The sequence below is a fragment of the Hordeum vulgare genome, chromosome 1H (assembly GCF_904849725.1).
Source record: "Hordeum vulgare subsp. vulgare chromosome 1H, MorexV3_pseudomolecules_assembly, whole genome shotgun sequence".
Lineage (NCBI taxonomy): Eukaryota > Viridiplantae > Streptophyta > Magnoliopsida > Poales > Poaceae > Hordeum > Hordeum vulgare.
Window position 1 is genome coordinate 478,676,278 of NC_058518.1, and position 20,341 is coordinate 478,696,618.

General features: G+C 45.2%; 2 protein-coding genes across 2 annotated transcripts; one reads left to right on the forward strand and one right to left on the reverse strand.

The window, feature by feature from the left end:
• The first annotated feature begins 1,082 nt into the window (after nucleotides 1-1,082).
• LOC123416329 (O-methyltransferase ZRP4-like) lies at nucleotides 1,083-3,230 on the forward strand. The gene is made up of 2 exons (XM_045106791.1): nucleotides 1,083-1,961; nucleotides 2,667-3,230. Exons 1-2 carry the CDS (start codon nucleotides 1,143-1,145, stop codon nucleotides 2,964-2,966), a joined length of 1,119 nt encoding a protein of 372 aa, XP_044962726.1. The 5' UTR covers nucleotides 1,083-1,142; the 3' UTR covers nucleotides 2,967-3,230.
• A 6,081-nt stretch (nucleotides 3,231-9,311) lies between these two features.
• LOC123401231 (protein FAR1-RELATED SEQUENCE 5-like) lies at nucleotides 9,312-10,508 on the reverse strand. Its single transcript, XM_045094974.1, has 3 exons — nucleotides 10,137-10,508; nucleotides 9,621-10,045; nucleotides 9,312-9,447 (listed from the first exon to the last, which is right to left on the reverse strand). Exons 1-3 carry the CDS (start codon nucleotides 10,221-10,223, stop codon nucleotides 9,312-9,314), a joined length of 648 nt encoding a protein of 215 aa, XP_044950909.1. The 5' UTR covers nucleotides 10,224-10,508.
• Nucleotides 10,509-20,341: the final 9,833 nt, after the last annotated feature.

Below are 20,341 nucleotides of genomic sequence, written 5' to 3' on the forward strand. Positions count from 1 at the left end.
CCTATTTGTCATCAGGTGACTGAAAACACATTTGGTTTATGTTGTTTTTGTCAGAGCTGTCGGATTGAAATCTAATGGTTGTCCTACTTTCTTCTTTCTCCTCTGCTCCAGCCATTCCAAATTGTTCATCTTTTTTCTCCTCTACTCTCAGGTCGCCCAAGCATAATTGCTCGCTCCCGCTCCCACACGACCAGCGGGGCCTGCCTTGCCCTGCCCGAGGCACCTCCTGCATCATGTTGTCGCTGCCTCAGGCCACCACCTAAACTCGTCAAGTTCCATCCTCGATGACCTCCCCACCACTCCCATGTATCTGAAACCGTTAACCTCTAACTCACCTCTACGTATGGCGTTGTTGTCGTGTCGTCCCCAACTCTATGCCACTCCTGGCTCAACGTCGTCGGCGTCCTCGCGCCTTGTTCTTTTGAATGCTTAGGAGTTTTTTTTATTCCACTCAGCTTAGGAGGCTAGGAATAGGTTCGGCCATGTGAGACTTTGCTCTTTGCCAACGTATTGTGTGTGTGTGTGTGTGTCTTAGAGTAAATTACAAAAAACCATCATAATTGTGCAAAAGTCATCAAACACCCACCAAAATGCATGTTTTCTGCTGGTTTTTTTCCTGAACAATTAATAATTTTGATCCAATTATGGTCGTTTTTTGCAATTTACTCGTGTGCCTCATTCTAGTTGAGCAAAGACAACAAAAATGTCCTAGTTGTATTTGTATCCCCTTAATACCTCATTTGAGCCAATAAACTCATCCTTTATTGGAAAAAAAAAACGCCTCATCCGAGAAATTTAGGACCAAATAATTGAAGCTTGCACTGATTTTCCTGTAAAATTTTCCCAAAAAAAAAAAAAGGACACCGGTACCAGCTCGTCCTGCTCTTGGAAGAATATTTGTTAGTTCGAACTTCGAGGTAGCTACTCTTGCGTTTCGCATGTATCACATTATGCACAGAGGGATTTTCCTACCTCAGATGCTGCGTCAGTTCTTACAAACGTCGGACGCTTATTTTTATACTGTATCTTTGTGTACCACGAGCGGCACGACGTCGATCTCTATATAAAGAAGCAACGATTTGATTCTCCATGTACCACCAAGCCAAACGTAGGGAAGTACAAGCACACTGCACTACTGCACCATGGCACTCACCGTCAAGAGCACATGCGACCAGGCCCTGCTCGAGGCCGAGCACGAGCTCTGGAGAACCACATTCTCCTACATCAAGTCCATGGCGCTCAAGTCCGCCCTGGACCTCCGCCTCGCCGATGCCATCCACCACCACGGCGGCGCCGCCACCCTCCCCCAGATAGTCGCCAGGGCCACGGTGCACCCCTCCAAGATCCCCTGCCTGCGCCGCCTCATGCGCACGCTCACCGTCTCGGGCGTTTTCAGCGTCGTCCAGCAGCAGGACGTCGTCTACCCTGCTACCTCCTTGAACAACGGCACCTGCAACGGCGGCGGCGCCGAGCCCTTGTACGCCCTCACCCCGGTGTCTCGCCTGCTCGTTGGCTCACGGAACCTGGCCTCGATCATCACCATGCTCCTCAGCCCCAACTTCGTCACCCCCTTCCTTGGGATCGGCGCGTGGTTCGAGCACTCGCTGCCGGACCCGTGCATCTTCACGCAGACGCACGGCGAGGCCCTGTGGAAGATGGCCGACCACGACGCCACCTTCGACGCGCTCATCAACGACGCCATGGTCTCGGACAGCTGCTTCATCATGGACATCGCCATCAGGGAGTGCGGCGAGGTCTTCCAGGGGATAAGCTCCCTGATGGACGTCGGGGGCGGCCTCGGCGCGGCAGCTCAGGCCATCTCCAAGGCTTTCCCGCGTCTGGAATGCACCGTCATGGACCTCGGCCACGTCGTCGCCAAGGCACCGGCTGGAACGGACGTCAAGTACGTCGCCGGCGACATGTTCGAGAGTATTCCACCGGCAGACGCCGTCTTCCTCAAGGTACGTACTTCTACAATTTTCTTCGTCAAGGCTCCTGTTAGGTAGCCGTAACGCTGAACGAACGTCCTAGTCGATCGCACCAGCGTGGGAGCTAAAGCTACAGGAGTTTGATGGATCTACTCCCTCCATTTGTAAATATAAGTCTTTTTGGAGATTTCACTAAGTGACTACATACAAAGTAAAATGAATGAATATATACAATAATGTATGTCTATATACATCCATGTGTAGTTTTTTAATAAAAATTTTAAAAAGACATAAATTTAGGAACGGAGGGAGTAGCTCTGAAGTTAAAAGTACAGAGACAAGACAAACTACCCTGATAATTGTAAGGTTGATACAGACGTAACTACGTAAGTTAAGCCTTGAATACAAGAGATAGCGATATAGCTAGTCTTACCATTAAATTCAAAGAACTTTAATTCAAAATAACAATGAATGTATAGCTCTTTTGGAAAATTGCCAACATACTTATTAGATAAATAAATATCCAAAATTGCATCTTGAAGATGGCCTCCATGTTTAGAACGGAATGGATCATATATAACTCATCAAGCGGACTGTAAAAAGAAAAAGCGGACCATGTAACTATTTTCTAAATGGCCAGTAAACCAATAAGTAGTACTCCATCAAAACCGCGACATTTATTTTGGATTCGAGGGAGTATTAGTTTTCTACTAGCTCTTAATGTAAGTCCTTTTTCAGTGGGTACTACATGACTGGGGCCACGAGGATTGTGTCAAAATACTAAAGAACTGCAAGAAATCTATTCCTCCGCGAGAGAAAGGAGGGAAGGTAATAATCATCGACATAGTCATCGGAGCCGGACCATCACACGTAAATCATCAAGAGCTACAGTCGATGTTTGATCTCTACATCATGATTGTCGATGGCATCGAGCGAGATGAGCAAGAGTGGGAGAAGATCTTTCTTGAAGCTGGGTTTAGTGGCTACAAGATAATACCAGTTCTAGGTTTCAGGTCAATCATCGAGGTCTACCCGTGAAAGTGGTTTTGTGAGTATGTGTGCAGACATGGATGTTTATGGAAACCGAACAAGGGTTTGGTTGATTCGACCCAAGTATCGGGTCTGATGTATGGTTACATCTTTCATGTACCTGTTAAATTCATGTATGGAAGCCCTAAATTACTCCATGTTCCTTGTTTGTAGGGCGGGTTTGTGTTCTTATGTCCTCTATTTGACTAAAAAATATGAGTTGTATCTCACGACAAGCGTATAATCAAATTCAAAACTATGAGTTGTATTCCACGACAAGCATATAATCAAATTCTTATCTGAATGAGTTGCGAAATGTATATTTTTGTGTCATACAACTTCTATGTTGGTCAAATCAGAAACCTAAGAACATACATACGCTATAAACCCGAAGGAGGGTAGTACATTGGATAGGAAAGGACAAAATGAACGCGAGGAGGGATTGGTCAAGTCTCGCTCACACACGCAGGATTGGCCGGAGTAGTAGAACAAATTCTAACATAACCCGGGTCTCCCCCATGACTCCCTTCCTTCTTTGCCGCCGCCGCCGCCTTCTCTCCTCTTCCTTGGTTCACCAGGCACCGCCACTGCTGCCCCCGTCCTTCCTCGTCACCTCTAACCGCTCCATCCTCTTCCCAATTTTGGCCTTTGTAGTTCCATATTTGTCGCGAGCCTCCGACGCGGTCACCACCATCGGTCTCGAAGTGGTCGATGACGACAAGGACTGGTCATGTACCCTGACAAGATGTGTGCTATGGAATCCCGACGTTGCACTCTCCTCGTTGTGATCTGTTGCCGTCCGCTTCCCACTTCTCCTCTGGCTTTGGGGTTTTTTTTTCTTGGTAGTGGAGTAATCGTGATTCAACTTTTGGATCTGGTTGCAATTCAGGAGTGTGGTTAGCGAGCTTAGAATGGAAGTCGAGATGATGGTGTTGAGCGCGGATGGGAATGGTGACATGCGAACGTGTGTGCTATGACCCAACAATATGTTTAGCCGGGCGATTCAAGGTTGGTGAGGTTCGGTGCTGAATGTGCAAGGTATAAATTGGGTATGATATTCGAAGCAGTCACCCCAATCGAGTGGTTTCTCAAGGCAGTCAACATGCTCGGTTTCGTCGACACAAGTTACGTATTTCTTATTCGATCTGTCTATAGAATGTAGATATGAATTACTTCCTCTTCGACTTTTATGTAGATATGTAGACCGAGCAGCTGGTCGCGTGACAGGCAGGAAGATGAAGATGGAGATTTTGGTAAAAAGAACAACAACTATTACTAGAGTCATGGACGAGTATTTCAACACGGACAAGGTATTGTTTTCTTAATAAAGTTAACATTTTATTTACAAAGTTAAATTTTTTTTCGTAAGCTTATTTTCCTATGAACGTGAATGGTAATCATTGGATAACTGTTCTCATGCACAACACTAAGAAAGAGTTTCAAGTTCTTAATTCACTTGGTTCAATTGACAGAAATATTCGTAAAACCATTCACATTCTGGTAAGTTTTCTTTTCTTCGTTACATACTTTGTACCGCGTCTTGCAATATGTATGATGATAACGTTAAATTTATTTTTATCAGAAAGCGCAAATTGCTATAGATATTGCGGTTGCCAATAAACAAGTTGAAAGTAAATTTCCTGATGTCTCTACATAGCTCATTGTGGAGTATGAAATGCCAAAACAAACTGATGGGTAAGTCATAAATGCTATCGAATATTGTAACAAGCTTAATTCAATCATTACCTAACATAACGCTTTTTCTTAGAGTTTCTTGCGGGTTGTTCGTTCTGAGATGTATCGAATATTGGGATGAAGAAAAGTGGACATCTACATTTGACCAGGACGAAATTAATGAATCAAGGAGTAAAATTCTTGTTGAACTTATATTTTCAGAGGACAACATTGTTGAGAAAGTGAAGAACAAAGTATTGAGACTTATTTCGCGAGATTAAGTTGTAGAACACGGAGGGTTTTTGTCCCGTAGAAGGTTTCCCTGATGTGTTCGATACTTATTTGAATTGTAATGATACAATATACTTTGAAAGATAATTTGTTTGGTATTTCATGAAATATGTTCGTATTGATTTTATGGTCATGATTGTACGTACCATATGTGTTTTTTATGGTAGCGACGATCTGCGTCAGCTCCGTCGCTGTGTTGTTCTGGTCGTCGCTGTGCTGTCCCAACCCGTGTAGCGACGATCTGCGCCAGCCACGTCGCTGTGTTGTTTTGGTCGTCGCTGTGCCGTCCCAGCCCCTCTAGCGACGACCTGCGCCAGCCCCGTCGCTGTGTTGTTCTGGTCGTCGCTATGCCGTCCCAGCACTGTAGCGACGATCTGCGTCAGCCCCGTCGCTGTGTTGTTCTGGTCGTCGCTGCGTCGCAACGCCGCCAGCCCCCGTCGTTGTCGCCGTGCACAGTCGCTGCGTCGCTGTTGCTGTCGCGTCGTTGTCCCAGTCCCAGTCCCGTCACGCGCACCCGACGTCATGTAAAAAATATATAAATAACCCGTCGTGGGCGACAGATGGATTCGACCCGGTGACCTGGCGGTCAGTTTATATAAAGGCACTGGGCTACCGCCGCTGCGCCAGCGAGCATGTTTATATTAACGCCACGTCGTGTCGTACATAACGGCGGTCCAGCGGCCTCGCGTCGTACATGACGTCGGTGTTGGAATTATGCCCTAGAGGCAATAATAAATGTATAGTTATTATTATAATTCCTGTATCAAGATAATAGTTTATTATCCATGCTATAATTGTATTGAATGAAGACTCATTTACATGTGTGGATACATAGACAAAACACCGTCCCTAGCATGCCTCTAGTTGGCTAGCCAGTTGATCAATGATAGTCAGTGTCTTCTGATTATGAACAAGGTGCTGTTGCTTGATAACTGGATCACGTCATTGGGAGAATCACGTGATGGACTAGACCCAAACTAATAGACGTAGCATGTTGATCGTGTCATTTTGTTGCTACTGTTTTCTGCGTGACAGGTATTTATTCCTATGACCATGAGATCATATAACTCACTGACACCGGAGGAATGCTTTGTGTGTATCAAACGTCGCAACGTAACTGGGTGACTATAAAGATGCTCTACAGGTATTTCCGAAGGTGTTAGTTGAGTTAGTATGGATCAAGACTGGGATTTGTCACTCCGTGTGACGGAGAGTTATCTCGGGGCCCACTCGGTAATACGACATCACACACAAGCCTTGCAAGCAATGTAACTTAGTGTAAGTTGCGGGATCTTGTATTACGGAACGAGTAAAGAGACTTGCCGATAAACGAGATTGAAATAGGTATGCGGATACTGACGATCGAATCTCGGGCAAGTAACATACCGAAGGACAAAGGGAATGACATACGGGATTATACGAATCCTTGGCACTGAGGTTCAAACGATAAGATCTTCGTAGAATATGTAGGATCCAATATGGGCATCCAGGTCCCGCTATTGGATATTGACCGAGGAGTCTCTCGGGTCATGTCTACATAGTTCTCGAACCCGCAGGGTCTGCACACTTAAGGTTCGACGTTGTTTTATGCGTATTTGAGTTATATGGTTGGTTACCGAATGTTGTTCGGAGTCCCGGATGAGATCACGGACGTCACGAGGGTTTCCGGAATGCTCCGGAAACGAAGATTGATATATAGGATGACCTCATTTGATTACCGGAAGGTTTTCGGAGTTACCGGGAATGTACCGGGAATGACGAATGGGTTCCGGGAGTTCACCGGGGGGGCAACCCACCCCGGGGAAGCCCATAGGCATTGGGGGAGCCACACCAGCCCTTAGTGGGCTGGTGGGACAGCCCACAAGTGCCCAATGCGCCAAGAGAAGAAAAATCAAGAGGAAAGAAAAAAAAAGGGAAGGAGGTGGGAAGGGAGGGGGACTCCTCCCACCAAACCAAGTCCAACTCGGTTTGGGGGGGGAGTCCTCCCCCCCTTGGCTCGGCCGACTCCTTGGGGGTCCTTGGACCCCAAGGCAAGGCCCCCCCTCCCTCCTCCTATATTTATGGAGCAATTAGGGCTGATTTGAGACGACTTTCTCACGGCTGCCCGACCACATACCTCCACGGTTTTCCCTCTAGATCGCGTTTCTGCGGAGCTCGGGCGGAGCCCTGCTGAGACAAGGTCATCACCAACCTCCGGAGCGTCGTCACGCTGCCGGAGAACTCTTCTACCTCTCCGTCTCTCTTGCTGGATCAAGAAGGCCGAGATCATCGTCGAGCTATACGTGTGCTGAACGCGGAGGTGCCGTCCGTTCGGTACTAGATCGTGGGACTGATCGCGGGATTGTTCGCGGGGCGGATCGAGGGACGTGAGGACGTTCCACTACATCAACCGCGTTCTATAACGCTTCTGCTGTACGGTCTACAAGGGTACGTAGATCACTCATCCCCTCTCGTAGATGGACATCACCATGATAGGTCTTCGTGTGCGTAGGAAAATTTTTGTTTCCCATGCGACGTTCCCCAACAGTCGGTCCAGCGGCATCGCGTCGTTAGTAACGTCGGTCCAGCGGCTACAGCGACGCTCAGCGACGGTACAACATAATATCAACACTATTAATATAAATCAGAACATCATAATTAAGAAAACACCTCAAAAATGTCTCATAGATAAATATATAATAGATTTTTAGTACAACGCATAGCGACGGTACATTTCTCACATCACACAAAATATAATATTTCAAGTACAACTTAATTTTATTAAAATAACAAATGTCTCATATTGTCTTCTTTTAACAAATGAAGCATCATGTTTATCGTTCGTACCTACATAATAAATATAAAATATTTGTTAGAAAATAAAGTCAATAAAATACATCATTTGAAAAACTTAATTTGTGTAAAACGTACCTTTTACTGCATGTTGCCTTGTTACGATCCGGATTGTGACATAGGCTGCACAAAGGACCACAATATTTTTCGTTAAAAGATTTTGGTCTACCATTTTTCGTAACTTCTGGACCACCTTTCTTGGTTTTTTTAGGTGCATCCTTGGACCTTATATTCGCATGATCACCAATAGTACCTCCACTTTCTTCAGGTGCATTTGCAAATCATCCTCTTATACCTTCTCTCGCCTATCATTTCTTCAAGTGGGATCTTTCTCTGTAATATTATATTGTCCAGACACTTCATCAAATCATCGAACAAGAAGGTATCATTTGATGCAACACGCAAAGCTTGTGCGCCTCTTATGCTAAGCCTACTATACCGAGAACGTTGTTCTTCCCCTGACTAACCCCAGCCAAACAGATCACTCTTGCGCTGCGCATGCAATCCATGTCTCGCATGTTTCGTCAACCGACATAGCACACAACAATTTGGTATTTCAGACAATTTAAGAACATTCACCAGCACAAAGAAAATATGTTTGCAAGGCAGCCCTTTTCGAACCATCCTTCCACAACTACATGATATCGTTTCATCTGAGTTACTTGGTTCATATATAACATCATACCTGAACTTGTGATTATTCTGCCATGTGACAATATAAGTAGACCGCTGAACTCCCACAAGCGTCTCAAATATCTCCAATTCTGCCAGCTTCAAAAGATCTTTTTGCAGAATATAAAAATTAGCTGGAGTGAAAACAAGGGCAGCATGATCCTCAATAGCCTTATATGCAGTAATTGATGGTGGAAGTGACTGATTAGCAGTGCAATCATCTTCCACCTCGTTCTCACGTAGGCGATCTAAACAGTTCTCATAATGTACTACCAGATCAACAATAGTCATACCATAGTCCAAATGGAGATGAAGGGAGGAGTTCAGACTTTCGCTTCTCTGATTGCTACGCATACCAAGAAAAAATCCATCTGAAAGATATGACGTTGTTCATAGTGTCTTCTTTCTGTACATCCTGTTAAGCCACTGTTCAGTTTTAGGTGTCTTCCACCTAACAATGAAAGCATTCCATCTCTTCTCAAAGTTGGCGGGCGAGGTCGCATAATAAATCAGTGATTTGAACTTCATAAATGATTTGTGATAAAGGTGCCTCTGCATATTTTTCTCCACATGCCATGAACAAAGAGGATGGAAAATATCCGGAAGAACAATACGAATAGCTCGAATCATTGAAGCGTCTCCATCTATGATTACTGATTTTGGTTTTACCTGACAATTTGCTTTCAGAAAGGTCTCGAGCAGCCACACATAGGTTCCTTCGGTCTCGCCGGACACAATGGCGCAAGCAAACACGGTGGTGCAACGATGATTATTAACACCGACGAATGGGATGAACGGCATACCGTATCTGTTCATCTTATACGTGCTATCAAACACAACCACGTCTCCATAATCCTGATAGTCTCGCCTAGACTGTGTGTCACATCATAACATGCCCTTCAATCTCCCCTCTTTATCCAGCATATACTCAAAAAACAAGTCCGGATCTTTCTCCTTTCTACTCCTCATTATACCAATCGCCGTGTCAGCATCACCTTTAGCAAGGAGCTTCCTTTTCTCTCTGCAACATAGGTTGTACACATCACGCCTCACAAGTCCGCATTTATCATACGAACCGTATCTGCTGATAAAGTTATCAACTATGATGTGCTTTCGGATCCCCTTCCTTGATAGCGCTAAAATCTCCGCCTTCTGGAAATCATCTACCCGTCTATGTGACCACAAAAATGGCACCTCATCGGTCGAGCGAGGTCATGGTTGTGCTCATCAAAAAATGCCGCGACGAACCAAACTCCACGAGCTTTATCCAGTTTCACCATCAAGTGCGCACCGCAATCGCAACGAGCCTCCCTCCTTAACCTGCGGATGCGGCCATCCATGGTTATGAATTTCCTCCGCCGTCTTCCTCCTCTGAAGCAAACAAACCGCCTGAACCTTATAATTCCTGCAGGACCTTTTCCTCGTTTCACCTTCTCTTTCCTGATGCCGAACCCACGCTCTTTCGCGTGATTGTTGTAGAACATGTACGCATCCCCTTGGGATTTAAATGTTATTTCCATAACCTTACAATGCGTATCCAGCATCTTTTCCAACTTCTCAGTCTCCGCAATGTCAATCTCTACTTCACCATCATCATCGATACAATCATTTATGTCCTCCTGAAGAAATACATAAAAAAACCATGAGAGTTATCCTCTATCATAATCTAGTTCACACTACTGGTTACCGTACAAAAATGGTTGAACATACCTGATTTACATTATCGTAGAAAGAGTCATCCTTATTATTTTTCGCATTCTCAACATCCACATCTTCCTGTACAATAAATACACACATGAAATAAACATTGTATTGTATTTTACAAACTTAAAAATCTAAATATATATCACTTATGTTTTCACTGCATGTATCATCTTCATTATTTTGAAAATCCTCCGAAGGTAAATTATCATATGAAGACCATGATTCATTGGTGCTATTATAATCATCATCATTAATAGAACTGTTGTGTTGTCAGTTGCATCACCGGTATCTATATCATACTCATCCTTCGAATAACCAGTGTACTCCTCCATTCAAACACGTCAAGCACTATACAACAGTAAAGATATATAAAAAATTACAATTAAATTTTTGTATAAGACTCGGTTTTATTTCAACAGCTTAGGTCGCAAACCTACGATGACTCCGGCGGCAAGGGATGATCCTTGACGGGGCGGCGGCTTGGTGATCGGGAACGAGGTGGCGGAGTGGCGGTCGGGAACGGGGTGACGTCGTGGGCGGCGATTGCCAGGTGGTCGGCAGTGGTGAACGTGGACGGGTCGGCGGCAGAGTGGTTGCCGGGAACGGGGCGGCGTCGTAGGCTGCGATGTGTAGATGGGCGGCACTGGCGAACGCGTGGACGGGGCCGGTGACAGGGTGATCCGCAACGACGTCATGGTCCGGAACGGGGCGGTGTCGTCGTCGGCGATGTGGAGAAGGTGCGGTGGGGGCCGATTGTCACGGGCGTCGGCGGCGGCGAGGTCAACTGCGGGCGACGTGAATTTGGTCAAGCGACGGGCTGGCCCAGCATGAACGACGAGTCAACCGGGGGTCGGGGGTGTAGGGTGCGACGTGATGAGGCGACGGTTTTCCACGTCAACGGTGCCGACGTGGCAAGGTGGGCGGGGAGGGCCAACGTGGCGGCGTACGTATATACATTACGTGAATACGTTTGAAGGAAATGACCTTTCTATCCTTCTACGTTTTGTGTGTGTGTGGGGGGGGGGGTATCGAAGCGGGGCTCATGAGATGAAAGTCCCGAACGGCGAACGCGAAGGTTGGTCTGCAGCATAGATGCAAACCACCAGGTGGCGATACTCTGAAAATCAATACGGATGGCAGTTTTCAGCCGGCAAGCCGTAATGGAGGATACGGCTTTGTGATTCGGGATAAGGAAGGAGAAGCTGTAGGCGCAGGGGCGGGCGGGCAGGCTGGATTTCCTGCAAGACTCGGTACAAGCAGAGGTTGAATCTTGTGTTCAGGCCTTACATGCAGCACAAGGATTTCATTCTGGAAATAGATTCAAGGGAGCTGGTTTCAGGCAATTACCATGACCGCATGCGACTACGATCTGTCTACGAAAGGAGTGTTATTCCGAGAGATCAAAGCATTTGTTGGACTCAGGACTGGTTGGACTTGATTTCTGTTCGTTTCGTGCTATGCATGTCCCAGGCTTTTTTTTTTAGAAGATTGTCACAGGCTTTGTAATAAGGTAGCTGACGCCCTCGCTGCGTTCGGTGCAAAGATGGACGTTGATCCCCAGGCCCTTTGGCCGGGAGGCGCTCCTGCTTCCGTACAGGACTTGGTGGCCAGCGATTATGCTGTGTGCATTTTGGTTAATGGAATAAAAACAAGTTCCATGTCAAAAACAAAAACAAAAAACTTGTTGCTGTTGGTCAAGTAATATAGGCAATTGCTTGGCACACACACAAAAAAACTAAAATACTGCTGTTTCTAGGGCGTGCATGTGTGATGGGTTCTTATGTCCTATATTCGACCAAAAAGTATGTGTTGTATTTCATGACAAGCATACAATTGAATTCGCGTACGAATGAGTTTTTGGCATGTCTACTTTGCTAAACACGAGGTAGTACATGTTTTTAACGGTCTCACCTCGGTGAAATATTATGCATTTGCAGTTGTTTAGCGGGAGGTAGTGCATGTTTTTTTTTTAAATGGTTTTATTGCTCTCGCCGTAAAATGTATTTGCAAGAGTTGTTTACCGTTCTGCTCTATTTCAAAAACCCATGAGAAAAGGAAAAAAAATAAAAAAAATGACATCAAAGAGAATACTCCCTCCGTCCCAAAATAACTGTCTCAAGCTTAGTATAATTTTATACTAGAGCTACTACAAAGTTAAGACACTTATTTTGGAACGGAGGCAGTATAAGACCTTTTAGAGATTCAACTATATATATACTACATACAGATGTATGTAGTCAGGTTCACTCATTTTGTTGAAATCTGTGATGGGCCTTAGGCCCATAAGACAATTCCATAAATCTTCAAGGGCCCATGTAGGTGGTGGCATGACAAGATGGTGGTAGAAAGTTTAATTAGTCCCACCTCGCTAGTGAAGAAGAAGTTCGACCCCTTTATAAGGGTCTCTCTTCTACATGCTATTGAAGAGTGAGAAGAGAAGAGGCCCTCGCGCATTCCTCCTCAGTCGCCCGCCTCACCAAGCCTCGTCGTTGCGCGAATGAGCCGAGCCGAGCTCATACCTACGCGCTTTTTTTGCCGGTTAGGAACGTAGAATACGGAACGGATGCGCCACGATCTGAGATGCCGGTTCGTGGGCTGTTACCGACTCGGACGTGGGTTCAGCCCACGTCTCTCCACCTGACCGCCTATATAAGCAGGGCTAACGCCAACCCTAGGCGTCACGAGATCAAATCGCCTCTGCCTGATGCGCTCGTTCCTTTGCTGCTGCTGTCGCAGACGACTCCGTCCCGTTAACCGCGTACACGGTCGACGGGAGAGCAAGCCTCCAAAACCCCGCCTCTCCGGATCATGTACGGGAGAGGGGCGATTGGGTTTTTGGGGAGCGATCACACGACTGCTCGTCTCCTTCCGTCTGCTTCGTCTACGTCCGAGTCGCCCTCGTCATCGCCATGTCTTCACCAAGTGAAGTCGACCGTCTCGTCCACGAGAAGGCCAAAGCCAAAAACAAGGTGGCAGAGGATGCTGCCGCCGCCAACGCTGCTGCTAAGGCCAAATGGCCGATCAGAGGGTATAACCCGTTTATCCGGCTCCTGTTTATTTCTGCCCTAGTAGTACTAGCTATATGCGTAGTACTTGCTGGTATGCTCCATAATCAGTGTGTCATGAATCTAGTCAATGACATGTTAGTAATTATTTTGTGGATTAGTCTATTTGGAAAATTGCCTATTTACTCAACAATCCAAAAACCTAATGTGTATAGGAATTTTTCGAGTAACGGTTTTGCTGTTGCACTAAAACCGGATAAGTTTACCGGTACTTATTTCAAGCATTGGCAAACGAGAACCACCTTATGGCTCACATTATGAACGTGTTCTGGGTAGCCAGTGTTACTCCTATGGAAACAATCACTCCTGAACAAGAGAAGGCGTTCGCACATGCCACCGTCTTATTCCTTGGAGCAGTTTTAAGCGTGATCGAAGATAAGCTGGTTAATGCATATTTACATGTGCATGTTTCCAAAGGGTTGTGGGAGAGAGATGTATGTTATGGAGCAGTTCCATGATTACAAAATGGTTGAGAACCGTTCTGTACTGGAACAAGCTCATGAGATAATATGCGTTGCTAAAGAACTTGAGGTTCTAAAGTGCGATTTACCAGGCAAATTTGTTGCGGGGTGTATAATCTCTAAGCTTCTGAATTCCTGGAGGAACTTTGCTACCACTCTGAAACATCAGAGGCGTGAATTCTCAATAGAGGATATCATCGGCCATCTGAGTGTTGAGCAGAACTCGAGAGCAAAGGACTCACAAGGAAAAACGGTCAAAGGTCCTTCTGCTGCCAACATGGTACATTAGAGGAACTTCAATTCCCACAAGCCCAAGGGAAATAATTATGTCCAACAGAATACCGACTTTAAGAAGAAGGGTAAGAAGACCTCCAAGAAGAACAAGAAGGGAGACGGCTGCTTCAATTGTGATTCTGAGGAACACTGGGCCAGTAAGTGCACAAACAAGTACAAGAAGTCAGGGCAGGACTCCAAGTCTGCCAATATGATTGTGAGCAACAATGAAAGTGGTGCATCTGGGTACGGTAATTTGTTTACTATATTTTCGGTTTGTCAACCTACCGATTGGTGGTTAGACACACGTGCAAATATTCATGTGTGTGCTGACATATCATTGTTCTCTTCTTACCAGGTCACAGGCCGAGGGTCCATATTGATGGGGAATGGCGCGAGTGCTTCTGTTCTTGATGTTGGCATGGTCGATCCAAAGTTTACTTCGGGAAGGATAGTGCAGCTGAAGAATGTGCAGCATACCCCCGCCATCAAGAAGAATCTTGTTAGTGGCTCCCTTCTGTGTAGAGAATGGTTTAAGTTGGTCTTCGAGTCTAATAAAGTAGTTGTTACGAAATATGGACTTTTTGTTGGAAAAGGTTATGAATGCGGAGGTCTGTTCCACCTTTCCCTTGAAGATTTTTGTAATAAAGTCATGAACAATATCCATGCGAGTGTTAATGAATCTGAAGTTTGGCATTCACGTCTTTGTCACATAAGTTTCGGTGTTATGTCGCGGCTAGAAAAATTAAATTTAATCCCGAGTTTAACTTTAGCCAAAGGTTCTAAGTGTCATTCGTGTGTGCAAGCAAAGCAACCTCGCAAGCCTCACAAGGCTGCACAGGAGAGACACTTGGCGCCATTAGAACTCATACATTCTAATCTTTATGAGATGAATGGTGTGTTGACTAAAGGTGGAAAGAAATATTTCATGACATTGATAGATGATTCCACTAGATATTGCTATTTATATCTGTTAAATAATAAAGATGAGGCTCTACACCACTTTAAAATCTATAAGGCAGAAGTTGAGAATCAACTTGAAAAGAAAAGTAAACGAGTCCAGTCTGATCGTGGTGAAGACTACTTCTCGAACGAATTTGATTCTTTTTGTGCAGAACAGGGCATTATTCATGAGAGGACGCCTCCCTATTCACCCCAATCAAACGGGGTTGCCGAGTGGAAACACCTACTCTAACTGATTTGGTTAACGCCATGTTAGATACATCGGGTTTATCCAAGGCATGATGGGGGAGGCTTTATTGACTGCATGTCATGTCCTGAATAAGGTTCCTGCAAAAGATAATGAAGTCAATCCCTATGAGGAGTGGTCAAAGATAAGGACGACCCTCTCGTACTTACGTACTTGGGGCTGCTTGGCAAAAGTCAATGTGCCGATCCCCAAAAAGCGTAAGCTTGGACCAAAGACCGTGGACTACGTTAATTTGGGTTAGGCTAAGAATAGCGTTGGCTATAGATTTCTAGTAGTGAAATATGAGGTACATGACGTGAAGGTCGGTACAATTATGGAGTCAAGGGATGCTACATTATTTGACAATATTTTTCCCATGAGAGATATGCAAAGCACTTCTAGGCAGGAATCTGAGGAAACTCGTGAGCTTGCCATTCCTATGGAATATTATGAACAAACACATGATGAAAATCCTGAGGAGGATGAAGAGGAAACCCTTGGTAGGGGAAAGAGATAAAGGACTACAAAGACTTTGGTAATGATTTCTTCGTATACCTCATGGATGATAATCCCACTTCTATTTTAGAAGCGTATGCATCTCCAGATGCTGATTACTGGAAAGTTGCAGTCTGTAGCGAGATGGGTTCCATCATGGCTAATGGGACATGGGAAATTACTGATCGTCCCTATGGTTGCAAACCATTGGGATGCAAGTGGGTGTTCAAAAGGAAGCTTAGGCCCGATGGTACGATTGAAAAGTACAAGGCTAGGCTTGTGGCCAAGGGCTATGCCCAGAAAGAAGAAGAAGATTTCTTTGATACTTATTCACATGTTGCTAGACTGACCACCATTCGAGTACTATCTCATTGGAGGCCTCGCATGGTCTTCTCATGCATCAAATGGACGTGAAGACGGCTTTCCTGAATGGAGAGCTAAACGACCAAATCTATATGCAACAACCAGATGGCTTTGTGATAGACGGTCAGGAAGGAAAGGTGTGTAAGTTGCTGAAATCTTTATATGGTCTGAGACAAGCACCTATGCAATAGCATGAGAAGTTTAATACAACTCTGACATCTGTTGTCTTTGTTGTTAATGAAGCTGACAAATGTGTATACAATCGCCATGGTGGGGGCGAAGGAGTTATATTGTGCTTATATGTTGATGACATACTGATATTTGGAACGAACCTCAAAGTGATTGAGGAGGTTAAGTCTTTCTTGTCTCAAAACTTTGAGATGAAGGACCTTGGGGTGGCTGATGTTATCTTGAGCATCAAGCTTTTGAGAGATGATGAGGGTGGGATTACACTTCTGCAATCCCACTATGTTGAGAAGATTTTGAGTCGTTTTGGATATTCAGACTGCAAAATTTCTCAAACACCATATGATCCTCGTGTGCCGATTCGAAAGTTCAAAGGCACACCTATAGATCAATTGAGGTTCTCTCAAATTATTGGTTCACTTATGTATCTAGCTAGCGCAACGAGGCCTGACATCACGTTTTCTGTGAGCAAACTTAGCCGGTTTTTTGCCAATCCGGGCGATGTTCATTGTTGTGTTGTTGAAAGAATTATGCGCTACCTGAAAGGTACTATCAACCACGGACTTCACTATACGGGATACCCATCGGTACTTGAAGGTTATAGTGATGCGAATTGGATCTCTAATGCTGATGAGATGAAGGCCACTACTAGGTATATGTTTACTCTTGGAGGTGGTGCTGTTTCCTGGAGGTCTTGCAAGCAAACGATCTTAACGAGATCGGCAATGGAAGCAGAATTAACAGCATTAGACACATCTGGTGTCGAAGCAGAATTTCTTCAATATCTTTTGATGGACTTGCATGTGGTTGAGAAGCCGGTTCCGGCTATCCTTATGAACTGCGATAATCAAACAGTTATTGTCAAAGTGAAAAGTTCAAAGGACAACATGAAGTCCAGTAAACATATAAGAACGAGATTGAAGTCTGTCAGATGTTTGAGAAACTCCGGAGTGATACCGTTGGATTACATCCAAACGGCTAAGAATCTAGCAGATCCCTTTACTAAAGGGCTATCACGTGTTGTGATAGATAGTGCATCGAGGGAGATGGGTATGAGACCCACATGAGTTGCCATGGCAGTAACCCAACCTATATGATCGGAGATCCCATGAAGTAGGACCTGGGAAAACAAGCCAGTGGTGAACTGAGGAGAGTAACTTTACTAACCCACCCCGTTGGAGATGCAATACTCTCGGATACTGTATGGTAGGATGACTACTGTCTTAATGTGTTCTAAAGCTTATGTGCAAGCAAGATGCTATCCTACAGAGCGGTCTTTGGAGGAACACACCTATATGAGCCCGACTGCGGGTCACAATCTATGAGATTGGGGTGATCTCTAGTAAACTCATGAATAGGTCAGGGGTGTGACTAATATGCTCCTCACAAGGCATCAAGCCTTCGGTAGCCTAGTACTAGTAAGACTTATGGTAAACCTTGATGGGGAACGTCGCATGGGAAACAAAAAAATTCCTACGCGCACGAAGACCTATCATGGTGATGTACATCTACGAGGGGGATTTCAGATCTACGTACCCTTGTAGATCGCACAACAGAAGCATTAATAAACGTGGTTGATGTAGTGGAACGTCCTCACGTCCCTCGATCCGCCCCGTGAACCGTCCCACGAACCGTCACGCGATCCGTCCCACGATCCACTCCGATCTAGTGCCGAACGGACGGCACGTCCGCGTTCAGCACACGTACAGCTCGACGATGATCTCGGCCTTCTTGATCTAGCAAGAGAGACGGAGAGGTAGATGAGTTCTCCGGCAGCGTGACGGTGCTCCGGAGGTTGGTGGTGATCTAATCTCAGCAGGGCTCCACCTGAGCTCCGCAGAAACGCGATCAAGAGGAATAACCATGATGGTATGTGGTCGGGCTGCCGTGGCAAAGTTGTTTCAAATCAGCCCTAATACCTCCGTATATATAGGTGGGAGGGGAGGGGCCTTGCCTTGGGTTCGAACCATTCCGAAAACCCTCGTGACGTCCATGATCTCATCCGGGACTCCGAACAACATTCGGTAACCAACCATATAACTCAAATACGCATAAAACAACGTCGAACCTTAAGTGTGCAGACCCTGCGGGTTCGAGAACTATGTAGACGTGACCCGAGGGACTCCTCGGTCAATATCCAATAGCGGGATCTGGATGCCCATATTGGATCCTGCATATTCTACGAAGATCTTATCGTTTGAACCTCAGTGCCAAGGACTCATATAATCCCGTATGTCATTCCCTTTGTCCTTCCCTATGTTACTTGCCCAAGATTCGATCGTCACTATCCGCATACCTATTTCAATCTCATTTACCCGCAAGTCTCTTTACTCATTCCGTAATACAAGATCCCGTGACTTACACTAAGTCACATTGCTTGCAAGGCTTGTGTGTGATGTTGTATTACCGAGTGGGTCCCGAGATACCTCTCCGTCACACGGAGTGACAAATCCCAGTCTCGATCCATACTAACTCAAAGAACACCTTCGGAGATGCCTGTAGAGCATCTTTATAGTCACCCAGTTATGTTGCGACGTTTGATACACACAAAGCATTCCTCCGGTGTCAGTTAGTTATATGATCTCATGGTCACAGGAACAAATACTTGACACGCAGAAAACAGTAGCAACAAAATGACACGATCAACATGCTACGTCTATTAGTTTGGGTCTAGTCCATCACATGATTCTCCAAATGATGTGATCCAGTTATCAAGCAACAACACCTTGTACATAGTCAGAAGACCCTGACTATCCTTGATCAACTGGCTAGCCAACTAGAGGCTTGCTAGGGACAGTGTTTTGTCTATGTATCCACACATGTATCTAAGTCTTCATTCAATACAATTATAGAATGGATAATAAACGATTATCTTGATACAGGAATTATAATAATAACTTATTTATCATTGCCTCTAGGGCATAATTCCAACAGTCTCCTACTTGCACTAGAGTCAATAATCTAGCCCTCACATCAGCATGCGAATTACATTGTAATAAATCTAACACCCATACAGTTCTGGTGTTGATCATGCTTTGCTCGGGGAAGAGGTTTAGTCAGCGGGTGTGCCACATTCAGATCCGTGTGCATTTTGCATATATTTACGTCCTTCCCTTCGACGTAGTCGCGGATGAGGTTGAAGCGTCGTTCGATGTGTCTGGTCTTCTTGTGAAACCGTGGTTCCTTTGCTAAGGCAAGGGCACCTGTATTGTCACAAAACAGGGTTATTGGATTCAGTGCGCTCGGCACCACTCCAAGATCCGTCATGAACTACTTCATTCAGACACCCTCCTTAGCCGCCTCCGAGGCAGCCATGTACTTCGCTTCACATGTAGAATCAGCTACGACGCTTTGCTTGGAACTGCACCAGCTTACCGCACCCCCATTAAGAATAAATACGTATCCGGTATCTGACTTAGAGTCGTCCGGATCTGTGTCAAAGCTTGCATCGACGTAACCTTTTACGGCGAGCTCTTCGTCACCTCCATACACGAGAAACATCTCCTTAGTCCTTTTCAGGTACTTCAGGATATTCTTGACCGCCGTCCAGTGATCCACTCTTGGATTACTCTGGAACCTGCCTGCCATACTTATGGCCAGGCTAACGTCCGGTCTAGTTCACAGCATTGCATACATGATAGAACCTATGGCTGAAGCATAGGGGACGGTGCTCATATGCTCTCTATCTTTATCAGTTGCTGGGCACTAAGTCTTACTCAATCTCGTACCTTGTAAAACTGGCAAGAACCCCTTCTTGGACTGTTCCATTTTGAACCTCTTCAAAACTTTATCAAGGTATGTACTTTGTGAAAGTCCTATCAGGCGTTTCGATCTATCCCTATAGATCTTAATGCCTAGAATGTAAGCAGCTTCTCCTAGGTCCTTCATAGAGAAACTTTTATTCAAGTAATCTTTTATGCTCTCCAAAAACTCCACGTTGTTTCCAATCAGCAATATTGTCATCCACATATAATATTAGAAACGCCACAGAGCTCCCACTCACTTTCTTGTAAATACAAGATTCTCCAACCACTTGTATAAACCCAAATGCTTTGATCACCTCATCAAAGCGTTTATTCCAACTCCGAGATGCTTGCACCAGTCCATAAATGGATCGCTGGAGCTTGCACACTTTGTTAGCATTTTTAGGATCGACAAAACCTTCGGGTTGCATCATAT